Genomic DNA, 14,213 nt, shown 5'->3' on the forward strand with positions numbered 1-14,213 from the left:
AAAAAAAACGCTTTTTCTCTCAAACCTTGCTGCATTGGTGTTTACACAGGGTGGCCATATTAAAGGGAACACCCCTTTAAAATGGTATGCTCCACAATTTACTTTGCACACGGGTGAATATTGCTGTACACTTACGGTGGAGCAGACTATTTCTTAAAGTGATGCTTTCTTGGTATTCCCCTACAATACTACTGCACCCATGGTTCATGTACTGCCTGTCATATCTATGGTCTGATTAATATTACAGCAGAACTGGTACCTTAAAAGATCTTCAGGCAGACATAACTTGAATATGCTGAACTATCCTGGCATAAAAACTCCACCCCAAGCATGGTTACACCGTTTATTAGCTCAGTAACTGTAAAGGGCTAATTAAGTTCTCATTAACTAACTGCCTGTGTAACTCGGAATCTGTTAAAATGTGTAGACAAAGGAAGCCTATCAGAATAAGAAGTGCCTGAGGAATAACAGGACCTGCATGTTATGACTGGGCTAACCTCCACACCACTGTACAAATAGCTACTCAGCAGAAAAAAAAACTCTATCTGCCTAAAAGGAATATTGGGTTTTCTTAGGAAAAATTACACCGCAATTCCCTAACTTGAGCTGTATTTTATTGTCATTATGTAATTAGCCTGTCAGGTCCAATACTCAGTTTTACTCTTCAGGGTCAACCCCAACAGAAATACTGTATATTTAGGAACACACCGGTGGCCAGTTTTGTAGTTAAGAAATGATTGCACATATATTCGCATGATAAGCCAATGCAATGCTGTTATATTTCTACTGGAGCATTGGTAATAGCCATTGCATATTACTGACCCAGTTAATGCATGCGGACCACTGCCAATGCTATAATCATGTTGTGCTTTGAGAGGTCAGATAAACAGTTTATATTACTGCAGTATACAGAGATCCCAGTAGCACAATATATTGTAGATTTAAAACGGCAGCCGGTTTCATTGCTCATGTCTTATTTCAGATTTGACATCCCTGTGCTCCCAGGACTGCTCAACAGACCCCATTTCACTTCCAATCAGCTTGTATGTTTTGGAAGGTCGTTCCTAATAAATGAAGGGGCCACATCCTCAATACCTGGTGAAACTCCATCCTGTCCTAAATCCCTGCACAGTGTGTTGGTCATTACAGCTTGCTCGCTACATGCATTCAGGCTACTCAGACACAGACCAGGCAGCGGTAGTCTTCTGGAACAGGCATGTTTCACATTCCTTAACTCTTTCAACATTGTAGACCTGTGTACAGGTCTAAGAATGACCACAAGTCTCTATAGCAGCAAAACAAAGATAACTCAGAAAAGCTGATCTGTTCTTGGAAGAAAACTAAATAAGAAAATGTATGTCTCAAACTTAATCACAAAAGAGTTTTTAATGATACCAAAGGATATGGTCAGCCAACCATTTCCAAATGGACTCGTTGAAAAAGGGTTCCATCACATAACATATATACTGTATATATACTGAGAGGGAAAATGCTAAGATTAGTCCTTTTATTGACACATGCTGCATAAGGACTCTCCACGATGTAAAGAATGTCATGTATTAATGTATTAATCAGGATATAAAGCACATTCAGTAACAATGTTTGTTGGTTTGGAATGTGGCCAGTTCTATAGTTACCATAATCAACTCAACCCATTCCAAAAACCTTTTACACCATTTTGGATTTTAATCTTATTAATATCATAAAAATACATAGTCATGCTTTGCCACGCAAAATATTCTATACCGACCACAGAACAATGTAGTGGAAAGTAAAATGGAAGTCACGAGTGTCAGTGCCTGTATGCGGTGCTTTTCCTGTTTAATGTGTAATAATGCATGTCTTGATTTACAACAGGGAAGGCTAATAAAATGTACACATTAACATTGCAAACGAAGTGTAAAACTCAGACAGGACTTATTTGTTCCAATAGTAGGTTACTGTTGACACAAGCCTGACCCCCTGCCTTCCTCGACCATATTTTAAGTCTCCTGACAAGCCCATTAGTTAGCATCTTGTTTTTGTTCTTTTAGTGAAAACTGGTCAGTCATAACCCAGGCACTCCTGTTAAGAGTTCTCGCCATCAACATATGAGGGCAGTCCATTTTACTCTCTCCCATGACATTAGTAATACTGACTGGCTATAAATCTTTAAACTTGACCCCACACAGCTTGCACAGTCAGAGGGCTGTATTTGCTAGCAGATTCTCTGCAGACTAGTCTGTCAGGAGTCTTTAAGTCTCTATTTGCTTGAGCTTGAAGTCTGGAGGAAAGCCGATTTAAGCCTTGCTTTCCATTATCAACTAAAACATTCAGTAGGGCACAGTGTTATTACTGGAAGTTACACAACAGGGGATAAAACGATGTGGTAATTAATGGATAGTGGCATTGCTGTGGCATGTTACAAGGTAATAATGGAAGTGTTGTCACTATTATACTACAATTTTTTCATGTTATCTTTTTTTAATTACCTTTCTTTGTCTAAAATAATCATTGTAGTCCACTGAAAGAGCAATAACAGAACAGATGACTGCCATAGAAAACAATGGGAGAGCAGTGCCCAGTATAAAGATGGATTACATTCTGTGTTAAGAGTTCTGCTTGTTCTGCATGTGGTCTTGTTTAACACTGTTATTAACAAGGCACTAAGTTTTGACTTCTGACGTATTTGAACCCAGGCCTCCAGACGTAAAAGGCACTAGAGACTAATGAGCCAGCAAGCTGTGCCACCTAACCCCTTAAATACTTGGTATTTACACTCTCAAACAAATTGCAACTTTGGGATTAAATCCATGAAAGAACTCTGGTATTTGGTTCCCTTCATTTGATTAAGCAAACATTGTTAGATATATTTAGACAGAGAAAAAAAAATCTTTGTTCTATTTCGAACTGTGCAAGAATCTGTTGAAACCATGTAGTATGTCAAATATCTCAAATAGCTTTAGTCAAAATGTCAGGCCCTGATTTTATAAGCAGGAAACACAGAAGTGCTGAGTTTGCAAATACAAGGACGCCAACTAACCAACGAGTCATTTACCCCAATGGCCTGCAGGTTTACACTTTAAGCCTGCTTTTGAGTAGAAGGTAAATTAAACTGGTAGATTTATTTGCATTCATAATGTGTGTCTGTGGCAATAGATTTAACTCCATCCCTGCCAACCTTACATTCCCACCCCCACACACACTATGTATATTAAGAGCTTTTGCCCTGCCACAGAGTTATAAATAGATGTTTAAAGAGATAAACCTCAAACTACTGGAGACTGCGTTATTTGGCAGTTCACTGCAGTGCCCCACAATCATATTCAATTTTACACTACAATACAATTCCTTAGTCTGTTTATTTAAAGGCGTTAACCTTTGTCTCTCTCTTCTACCACACCTTGTTTTCATTCCCCAGAAGAAAAATGGGTTGTTGGGATACAAGCTTTGTCCTACCATGAAACCCGCTTGTCACCCCATCACTTTTCCAGCCAAATAAACATGTTACAACTCGCAGCCGCAGAAGAGTATAAATTAATTTGTCAAGCTCTCTTATAGCCCAAGAGGCTAAACAGGAATTAAAAATGGGATTGCATGTGCAATGCAATACTGTAGCAACCCAAGAGCAAAGAGAATGAGTAAACATGCCCCTGTACAAAGAAGACAGTAAACGCTATCAAATTTTTAATAGATTCACACAAGAATCCCTGATAATTTGTTTTCCTCTGTTATGCTAAGCAGACAGGAGACTGGGAAAACCCAAACACATTGAGTATAAATAAAACGATGAATCCCGGTGGACAGCGAAACATTTGAAAATGTGCACAGAGGCCTGGTGGTTTATTGTAACACCTTCTATCGCTCTTCAAACAGATGCAGCAGCTATGAAAGGTAACTGTCCATCTACATTTTAGCAGCTGACTAAACACTCTTGAACAAAGTGATACTGTGTTCAGGACCACATTAGATTATAAAGCAGTCTGAGTAGGGTACAGGCCCTGCCTGAAAGAATAGGGGAAAATAAGCATGCTTCCATTTATATCTCAGTGCTCTTTATAAGACTGACCAAACTATCAAACAGCTGCATAACTGCCATAATCATTTTGGCAGATTATGTGCAGAAACTAGGCAGGGTTTGAAAATGATTGCAAGTTATTTTGATTTGATTAGTGCATAATTACTTTGGAGCCAACACAGCTTGTTAAAGTAGGGTGACCATACGTCCCTGTTTTCCAGGGACAGTCCCCGGATGAGGTACTGTGTCCCCGGGCAAATAATGTCCCCGGAACGGTCCCAGGTTCACGAAGATCGTCCCTGAATAAACTTACTATTAATTTCTCGCATTGGTCTAATGTAATGTAAATACATTAGAGAGAAATATCCTTGTTTCTATCATTAAATTACATCCAACTGCTTTCTTGATTCACTGACATTCGTAGTAACCAATCAGGTTTTGAGTTTAGTTGACAATCCAACCTCTGTTTAAAAAAAAAAAAAAAAAAGTTTCTGTGGGTTGATTGACAGAAATTCCCACCATTCAGTTGTATAATCACTGACATTTTACTGTCTGTAGCCTATCGGTCTAGTTTGCTGAGCTGACCCACTCTTGTTTCAACTGCCAGTACTAGATTTAAGAAGACATTATTTAGATCATGAGGATTATACGAGAATGGCGAGGGAGTAAGTACAAGCCTTTATTATAATATATAGTACAATATTTAAGTTTAATATCATGTTTTTGGCTCATTGTCCCATTTTTTTAAATACTTTTTTTCCTTCTCTAAATTGAGATGACATGAAAACCCATAACAGCATACTGTACAGTAGGATGTCCTAAAGTTCCCAGCATGTCCATTTGTAACCCTGGCTACTTAGCTTTGGCTTGAAGGCAGCAGGAGAAGTAGGCTCTTGCATATTGCCTGTTTTGTTTAGTTTGGGGAATTTTAAAAATGTCTGCTGTTTTTTGAAAATTCTAAGTTTTTTGCAATTATTGTGGAGTGCGTGTTTGTTTCTGTAGGTTATATCCATATTTGTTTTCTATTTGTAATGAATATGTGCATCTGTTAAAATATAAACTGCTTGCAATACAACTCTGCAACACACATTTCAGTCTTGGCTACTTTGCTGTGCTCCCATAACTGGGTGTCCCCGGATTTGGTTTACAAAATATGGTCACCCTATGTTAAAGCCCTTCTCCTTTGTGGCTCTCTTCTCTCTCTCAATGCTCATCCTTCAGAATGGCTGCTTTAGTCTTAAAGGGTCTGGCAGAGAACCAAGAACAAAATAAATTATATACAAGGCAGCACATCAAGAATTGTCCCTCTCCTGGCACACCCATTTGCCCCAGGCCCCCAATAAAATAACTCATTGATTTTCACCGGCAATGGCACTTACCGTAGAATTGCGAGTGACAGTGACAGCGCTTCCGTCATCCAGGTAGTGTGTTTCTGTGTAGTGGCTAGCAAAAAGCCCTCTAGAGAAAACAAAACGCACAATAACAAACGTTAGGACGGAAGCATCAGGAGTCTGAAAGTCTGCAGTATAATCAAGTATATATATATATACTTGATGCACAATGTGAAAACGCAACAGTCTAAGTTTTACATCAATAGCTCATTGGGCACATACATAATGTTATTTACATTTTAAATATTGAGCAGATAGTTTTGTTGATTGTTTGAGTAGTATAGTTCCTTGGGGTAACAAAATACTGAGCTCAAATACTGGTGCTCAGTGTTTGGTATTTGAGTTAAGTTAAAATTGCCAAAATGAGTTGAATCTGTAAGAATCTGTATAAATAGCCATTCGAAAAAACATGATTTTAATTAAGGCAAGAACAGTGAAAGATACGACCATGCCCCGCTTGAGTAATGAAGATCACCTGGTTGCTATCGGCATGATTGAAGGAGGCCTGTCTGTGAGAGAAGTTGCCTGTTGAATGAGATGTTCTGATTCAACAATCAGCAGACTAGTCCACAGAAACCAGGAAACCGGCTCTGTGAGGGACAGGCCATGTCCTGGAAGGCAGCGGGTCACCACACCAGCCTACCATGTTGTGTTATGCTGACTGTTGTGTTGTTCAAGCCAACCGGTGGGGTGGTGGAAATGTGATGATATGGGGAGGAATCTCCTTTAACACAAGAATGCCTTTGGTGCAGATTGAGGGCAACCTTACTGCTCAGCGGTACATTGATGAAGTCCTTGAGGCAACAGTTTTTCCGTTCCTGCAAGCCAATCCGGAAGTGTCGATTTTCCAGCAGGTCAATGCAAGACCACACAGTGCTAGGATTACAACTGCACGACTTCAAGAAAACAATGCAGAGGTCTTGCCGTGGCCAGCTTTTTCTCCTGACCTGAGTCCTGAATCTGTGGGACCAAATCGCCAGTGCCATCAGGAGGAGACAACTGCGACCAGCCAACCTTCACCAGCTCGCTGCAGCTGCACAGGAAGACTGGCGGAACATCCTACAGCAGTCTATCCAGAGGCTGATCAGGTCTATGCGTCAACACTGCCAGGATTGTGTTAATGCTCAGGGAGGTCATACCCAATACTAACTTTGTAATGTTTTCATTTTGACAATGTGTCACGTTTCATACTGAAAACTTATAATGATTCTTTGACCTGTATTTTTGTTCATATTTTCTGTGATTTTCTTTGATATTTATGTTTAAAATATTTGATTAAATCCATTATAATGTTGCGTTTCTTTTGTGCATCAGTATATATATATATATATATATATATATATATATATATATATATATATATATATATATATATATATATATATATATATATATGTTAAAGTATGTGGAAACGTTATAGTGGAAATATAGTATATTGGGCCTGCGTAGCCCAAAGTTTGTACCACATGGATTAAATACTGTGATTAAATGGTTGGAAGAAAAATGTAGTCCTACCATTTAAACATCTATGAAAAGACTTCATTTCCCAGAATTCCTCAACAAACAGGTAAAGAGCTGATAGTTTAAGTAATCAGCTAACCTGACAGCTGTGCGTAATTTACTGGGAGAAGGTTGGTATAAAAGGCTTGAGTAAACACACTTGTGTGATTGTGCTCGGGTGGAGACCTGTTCAGAACTGAGCCCTGACAAATAGACTGTATTATTGAATCATTGAACTTGATCTGGGTTTTTGTAACTATTATTTTAGAGCAGGAATTGGTATTTCCCTACTGCAGAACAACAGCAGTGCAGGTAACTTAAAACAAACAAAAAACAACAACAGAGTTGAACAGAAATTCACTGGGAGCTCAGCCAGCCACTTTAGTATGATTTGCCACCTCTCTCCCACTCACAATCACCAACACACTGCCCTAAATGTTGAGTCTGGATTCTGAACACGACTATACGATCAGAGTTTGACGGAGGACGAGGAGTATTCTCTGGCTCAGACAGGAAGGACCTAAGCCACTGGAGAGCTTTGTAAGTGTGGAGCAGGATTTGGAAATAAATTTTAAAGCAGTAGAAATGTCACTGGCACTTAACAGTAGCAGTACTGATTTTATAACGTGTCAGGAGGTATACCCAGGATTTACAGTCAAAGCTGCAGAGCAGTTCGGCTTTAGCTGGTTTCCAGCTGGGTGCTTGTTTTCCTGGCCGGCTTCTGTAGAAATATACAGCCGGTATATGGGTCCCCTGCAAAATGAAGTCCCTGCAAACTAGTAACAATAAATAATGGAATGAAACTACTCAGAACAATGACTGAATTGCTCCAACCAAGTTGTGCTGGGGGTAGCAGCAACAGCAGAAAGTGAAGATGGTGATGGGCCACTGTAGGACCCAGAACAATAAAGACACAAATATCCCCTGCCTTGGAAGTTACAGAGTTTATTTTTGTACAGTGTGTATCTTGACCAGCCTTGTCACCCCTAGGTTACAGTACTTTAATATTAACAGAACTGTTTGTTTTGATTTCCACATGTACAGTGGATACTGCCCCCACTCCCTCCTCTGATCTCCCCCTACCTTCTCTCTCCTCTGATCTCCCCCTACCTTCTCTCTCCTCTGACCTCCCCCTACCTTCTCCCTCCTCTGACCTCCCCCTACATTCTCCCTCCTCTGACCTCCCCCTACCTTCTCTCTCCTCTGACCTCCCCCTACCTTCTCTCTCTTCTGACCTCCCGCTACCTTCTCTCTCCTCTGATCTCCCCCTACTTTCTCTCTCCTCTGACCTCCCCCTACCTTCTCCCTCCTCTGACCTCCCCCTACCTTCTCCCTCCTCTGACCTCCCCCTACCTTCTCTCTCCTCTGACCTCCCCCTACCTTCTCTCTCCTCTGACCTCCCCCTACATTCTCTCTCCTCTGATCTCCCCCTACTTTCTCTCTCCTCTGACCTCCCCCTACCTTCTCTCTCCTCTGACCTCCCCCTACTTTCTCTCTCCTCTGACCTCTCTACATTCTCTCTCCTCTGACCTTTCCCTACCTTCTCTCTCCTCTGATGTCCCTCTACATTTTCTCTCCTCTGATCTCCCCCTACCTGATCTTTCTGGTCTTTTAGGTGCGACTATTAAGGATATTGGAGGCAGGATTTAAAATGACAAATCTAAACAAGTTACTGCAACTCACCAAAAAGGGAAGCTGTACTGACAAGATTCCCCCTGCTCAATTGGGATCACCATCTGCTGAATGCCAGTGTCTGCATCTGGGTCACTAAGATGTGTGTTAGCTGAAGCTATGTCTCAACTTAGACAGGACCTTGGAAGCAACTGACCTCCCCACCACACTACCACTGTCAAAGCAAATTTAAGTTTCATCATTGCAGAACTCCTTGTCACTGTCTTAAACTGCTGATTAGTTGATCCGTGAGTTCTCATGTTTTATGTATTTTTTTGGATTATTCTAATTGATTGGTTATATGTATTTAACAGCTTGTCTATTAGTGTTTCTCATGTCCTTGTTTTTGCTTGCGGATTGTCAGTCTGTCAGTGTTGTCTTGTCAGCACTTCCTTGTAAATGAAGTTTCGGCCTCAATGTTCTGTGGACAGTAGGTTACAAAATAAATGAGGTTTTATGCTGTTCATACAAAAAGATCATGCTATTCTCATCCACAGCTCTGCTGAGATTTAAAGATGTCCCCAATGGATAACTAAGATGTTGATTTGTCTGGTTTTACAGTTCATCTAAAGATACTTTTATTTATGATGCACCAAGGAAGGCCCCATGGAACCACATTTTTTTCTTCACAGCAGAAGCTGAATTCTCCTGCCCCTCACCAAATGTATCACAGGGAGTGGTTAGTAAAGACACCGTCCCAGAGAGATTCTTAGACCACTATTAACTTTCCCTCCTTCTTCTCTTCTAAAATCTCAGATATCCGCAAACTCTTTAACACCTCTCCCTCCCCCGCACCCCCTACTAACTAATAATAATAATAAATAAAAAGTCACAAAATAAAGAAAACAGAAAATCCTAAAATGTGGCAGAATTTAAAATCATGCTAACCAGAGGTGCACCTGTCAACTCAGCCTTCTAAAAGTTTACCTGGGTAATCTATCTCATGGTTAACCTATGTATTCTTAAAATATGATTTACTATACCTCTCTGGGCTTTATAATGTTTTACAGTGCTTGCACTATTCTTTATAATGCTTTATTTTTAACTTGCTATGCTTTAAAATGGCAGAATTTTTTAAGGGACCCTATATGGATTTGTTCAAAGCTGGATTGGGGACGATTATGAGAATACATCTGAAATTACACAGAGTGAAAACTGGGGGGCTACGACAAGGGATTTATCAAAAATGAATGTGGTATAAGGAAACAATACATATTTAAAAAAAAAAAAAAAAAACAGTCAGCGTTATATATCAAAGTTTGAGCTGTTCAAATACTGTTTATGATTCACCAGTACATTTAGAAAAGCTTTTACATATGATAAAACTAAATCCAAAGTAACTGAGTAAAACTAAACTGGACAAATAGACTGCATGGCAAAAAGGAAATCATTCATGGAAATAGATACATAGTTTTTTTTTTCTGAAAAGCTGGTTTGTATTAACTAAGTCTTGTTTTTTAATTGGAAGCATCAGGTTTATATATATATATATACATCCTGGTTTGATAAAAAGTGAAGTGAATTAGTATAAATGAACCCTTGACCTTTTGCCTGGAAATGTTTGCTGAGTTGTCTTTGTGTGCACCTCACCGGCGATTCGTTTCACTTCACGTTGCAAACGTAAAAAAAGCAATTTGAAAGAAGGATATGGAATCGTTTTGATTGCCATCAAGCATGGCAAATGAAAAGAACAAAATAGCCCTGCCTTTAATGAGCTGGAGTTGACTGTGAAGCTCATTTTTTTTAAAGGCATCACTTTGCCCTTGACATCATAAACCCTGTTGGGTACAAAAATGAATGAACGCATCCAAACAATACTGGGTTTCATAAAGCTTCTAATCACAGAACCTTCTGTATTAATTAATGTTCATTTTCCATTAGCGAAATGTGAAATTAGGGAAATGCCAAGTCTAATAAGAGGGTCCGATAGTATGCTGAACGCCATATACTACTCCATCGCATCTAAGTCTGATTTTTTTAAATTCATTTGTCTACTCTGAAGATTCAGCAACCATGCTGTTTTCTTTCCATACTGTTGAAAAATATTGTGAAGAATCACCAAGTTTGTGTGCAAGCAAAAGGAGAGTATTCATTTTACTGTATTCTAATAACCTACATCTAATAAACAGTTTGAATTTCCATGGTTTGTAGCATGCGTAAGACTGCCTTCATTTATCATTGAGTCTAGTCTCATTTAGTTAATAGCCATTCTTTATTAAACTGTGAGCTAGTCTTCTTGATGTATTACTATTTAACAATACATCATGTATTATTTATTGTTCTAGCTAATTAAATAATACCATCCATTTTACCTTTCGTTCACCTACCTCATTTGCTAGTTTTAAAAGTAACACATGTTAAAGCAACATGTTTTTTAAATTATCATTGGAGATAAGCTGCCATTTGTTTAAATAGAACTTGACCACTGCTAAATAAAATGGAGAAATAATAAAGCTTTATTTTACATGTTTTTTATTATTTTATGAATTGCAATAATTACATTATTATATACTGTACTTTGCAAAAAAAAAAAAACAGTACACAAAAATTATAATTATATTTCTCTGTACAGTATACGGGAAAAAATCTTGTAATATTACATTTTAAAAAGCATGTATGTATAATTATAGATATGAGTTAAGTTAATTATATGTTTAGTTTTGTGGGTCAGGGGTACTAGTTGGCTCAAACCAAATGTTGGTTTAAAAATGGTATGGTAATGGAATACCAATGTTTAAGTCAACCCTCCTTTTAATTTGTTTATCAAAGCAGCATTTAACCCATTGCAAACCATTTCCTAAATGTAATTTATATTGGTATAATTGTCTATAATGTGTAGGTGAGGTTAGTAAGGATGTCTATAGTTACTTGAAGACTGGTGCCTGTACAATGAGTACAAGTGCCTCCCCTGTTCTGTGCTGAGTGAGGTCTGTTCTCTCCCTGCACAGTGACAATCGGAACCTCCTTTTGCTTAATATAGAATTACCCACTGACCTAAATTGCACTTACAAAACTTCACAAACTGGGGTGTAGTAAGAAAAAGTAATTTTCCTTTTCAGTACATTTTTGAGCCACAAAAAGACTTGCCATTAGATATACCAGCTATGTCCAACTGTGTAACAAGGAGGGGCCATGAGAAACTATTAGAATAAGTGCTAGACAGAGGAGAGAACATTTCCAATTTTACAAGAACATATTCAGCATCCGTCTAACTGCCTTTTGTGCACACTTCTCCATGGAGATCCAGAGATCAATGATCTGCATGTGGCACATTACGTTTCCGAAGTGACGTAGGGCAGCAGTGTGGAGTAGTGGTTACGGCTCTGGACTCTTGACCGGAGGGTTGTGGGTTCAATCCCAGGTGGGGGACACTGCTGTTGTACCTTTGAGCAAGGTACTTTACCTAGATTGCTCCAGTAAAAACCCAACTGTATAAATGGGTAATTGTATGTAAAATAATGTGATATCTGTATAATGTGAAATAATGTATAATGTGACATCTTGTAACAATTGTAAGTCGCCCTGGATAAGGGTGTCTGCTAAGAAATAAATAATAATAATAATAATACAATACTGTACATTTCATTACTCCCACATATGTCCTACACAGCTACAAATGTTGTTATGGTACTATTTTATAATACATCCAGCTTCTGTCTCCATGGCAACATTTACTGTTAATGTTCAGTCGCATTTTAAAAACAAGATTTTAAGAGCCCATTTTGATTGAATCAATAATCAGTTCAAGAAACTTTTTTCAACTGTTCGACAGGGTATGTCAGTTTTTTCTCATTTTTCAAAGCACTGTTTTATCTAAGATAATGCCTTTTAAACAGTCCTTAAAGTTATATTAATAGGGTCCATGGTTACTCATTTGCTCAGGTACTGTATGGTGTCAGGCCTGTTTCAATTATCTAGCTGTCACTGATTGGTCTGACAGCAGAACAGATGAGATCAGACCCTCATCTCTCCCTACACCCCCACCCAAACTCTCTGCTCTGCCTGCATTAGAAGATTGGCTGTACCTCCTCTACAGTCCCCTGCCTCCAGAGCCCGCTCCTTCTCCACCCTCGTCCCGCAGTTGTGGAACGACCTTCCTATGTATGTCAGGACTGCCAAGTCCCTGACCACCTTCCCGCACCTCCTTAAGACACACCTCTTCAGACAACACCTGTAAAACCCAACTCTTCCCTTCTGGATAATATAGCACTCTGCCTTTAATGCCCTTTAACTTGCACTTATCTGCTCCATATTCTACTGTATTTAATCTTGCACTTAACCCAATCTGTAGTATTTTGTATTTCACTTGCACTTGTATCTAACCCTGACGTAACTATCAACACTGTTATCTGCTCTTGAACTGCCCCGATATCAAATCGTACTGTGTTTTGTATTTGCTCTTATTAGGACTGAAGTCATTGTATTTTGTATCTTGTTTTTAATTGTACTGTAATTCTTGATATGTATCTTTTGTATACAACTGTAACTCGCCCTGGGTAAGGGCGTCTGCTAAGAAATTAATAATAATAATAATAATAATAATAATAATAATAATAATAATAATAATAATAATAATAACGGGGCTTTGTCATTGGTTCAGATTAGACTTTTTGTTGTAAGAACAATCTAAAGGCAAATGCATTTGATCCTTCAACAGATGTCATTTGCCAGGGACTTTCACTTTGAATTGTGGAAAATGGTGGACCAACTTTATTCCCCGTCTTCTTCTCCCTGGAAACACAACAAACCAAACTGTTTCATTATCCATCAAACAACATTTACCATCGACCCCTAAAACAATGCAGTTTGCAATACTATAAGAACCACAAGCGATTATCCATTATCCAAAATATTGCAAGCCACAGAAGAAAAAACAAATATGGAAGAAGTAGAAGAACTTCATTTAAAACAAACTTTGTATCCAAACTTGAACAGTATATCCCCATGGCTGTTGACTAACTGGCTGGCTTCAATTTGTCATACGCCTGTACAGCCAAAAAATAATAATTCAAAATTGAAAACCCTTTTTTTTATTGGCTTGGAGACCATTTACAGTCAGCTGCACTGAAACTGTTCCAGAGTTTCAAAACACAAAGCTGGGAATCCTGTGACTCAAACCAAACAAGGCCACGTCTGAGTCAAAGCTGGCAGTGATAAAACAGCAGTTGTGTTCTGCAACTCAAGATGTATTGCAGCTTTCTGGACCCTGAGCTGACAGTTTTGCACAACACTCAGAGCTGGTTGCAATTAAGCACTGGCTCCCGCACGCCCCAGCGGGTACAATTGCAGTTCTTTGATTATTGACAGTGACAAATGACATTTCCAGAGGTAACCTGGGAGACTCTTCATCCAGCAGCACCCGTGGGTGCCACTATGAGGTCCTGCTCTTAAGGTACAACATAAACTCAGGGTCCCATCTGCTTCACATATAACCTGGTCAAATTCTTAAAAGAAGCTTCTGCTTCCAGAGATACTTCATAATATACAGGCGGGTAATTTGAAACATCTGTGAGTTTGGTGTAAATGGGCTGCCACTAGTGAGACGGCTCCATTTGCTATGCACATGGAATCTCTGACGTGTATTCTGTAGTACAGGTACTCTATATAGAAGCTGCATCTCCCTGCTGCCATCCCACTGCTGTGTGTAGTGGAAG

The 14,213-nt window shown here is 39.0% G+C and overlaps 1 protein-coding gene across 2 annotated transcripts in view; it reads right to left on the bottom strand.

The window, feature by feature from the left end:
• The window catches only part of LOC117417977 (disintegrin and metalloproteinase domain-containing protein 12-like), a 74,454-nt gene that overhangs the window by 26,352 nt on the left and 33,889 nt on the right, over positions 1 to 14,213 (bottom strand). For both annotated transcript variants that reach the window (XM_058985200.1, XM_034030429.3), the window contains exon 4: positions 5,377 to 5,455. In XM_058985200.1, coding sequence (XP_058841183.1) covers positions 5,377 to 5,455 — 79 coding nt within the window. The remainder of the gene's footprint in view (positions 1 to 5,376; positions 5,456 to 14,213) is intronic.

This window comes from Acipenser ruthenus, chromosome 13, assembly GCF_902713425.1.
Source record: "Acipenser ruthenus chromosome 13, fAciRut3.2 maternal haplotype, whole genome shotgun sequence".
Lineage (NCBI taxonomy): Eukaryota > Metazoa > Chordata > Actinopteri > Acipenseriformes > Acipenseridae > Acipenser > Acipenser ruthenus.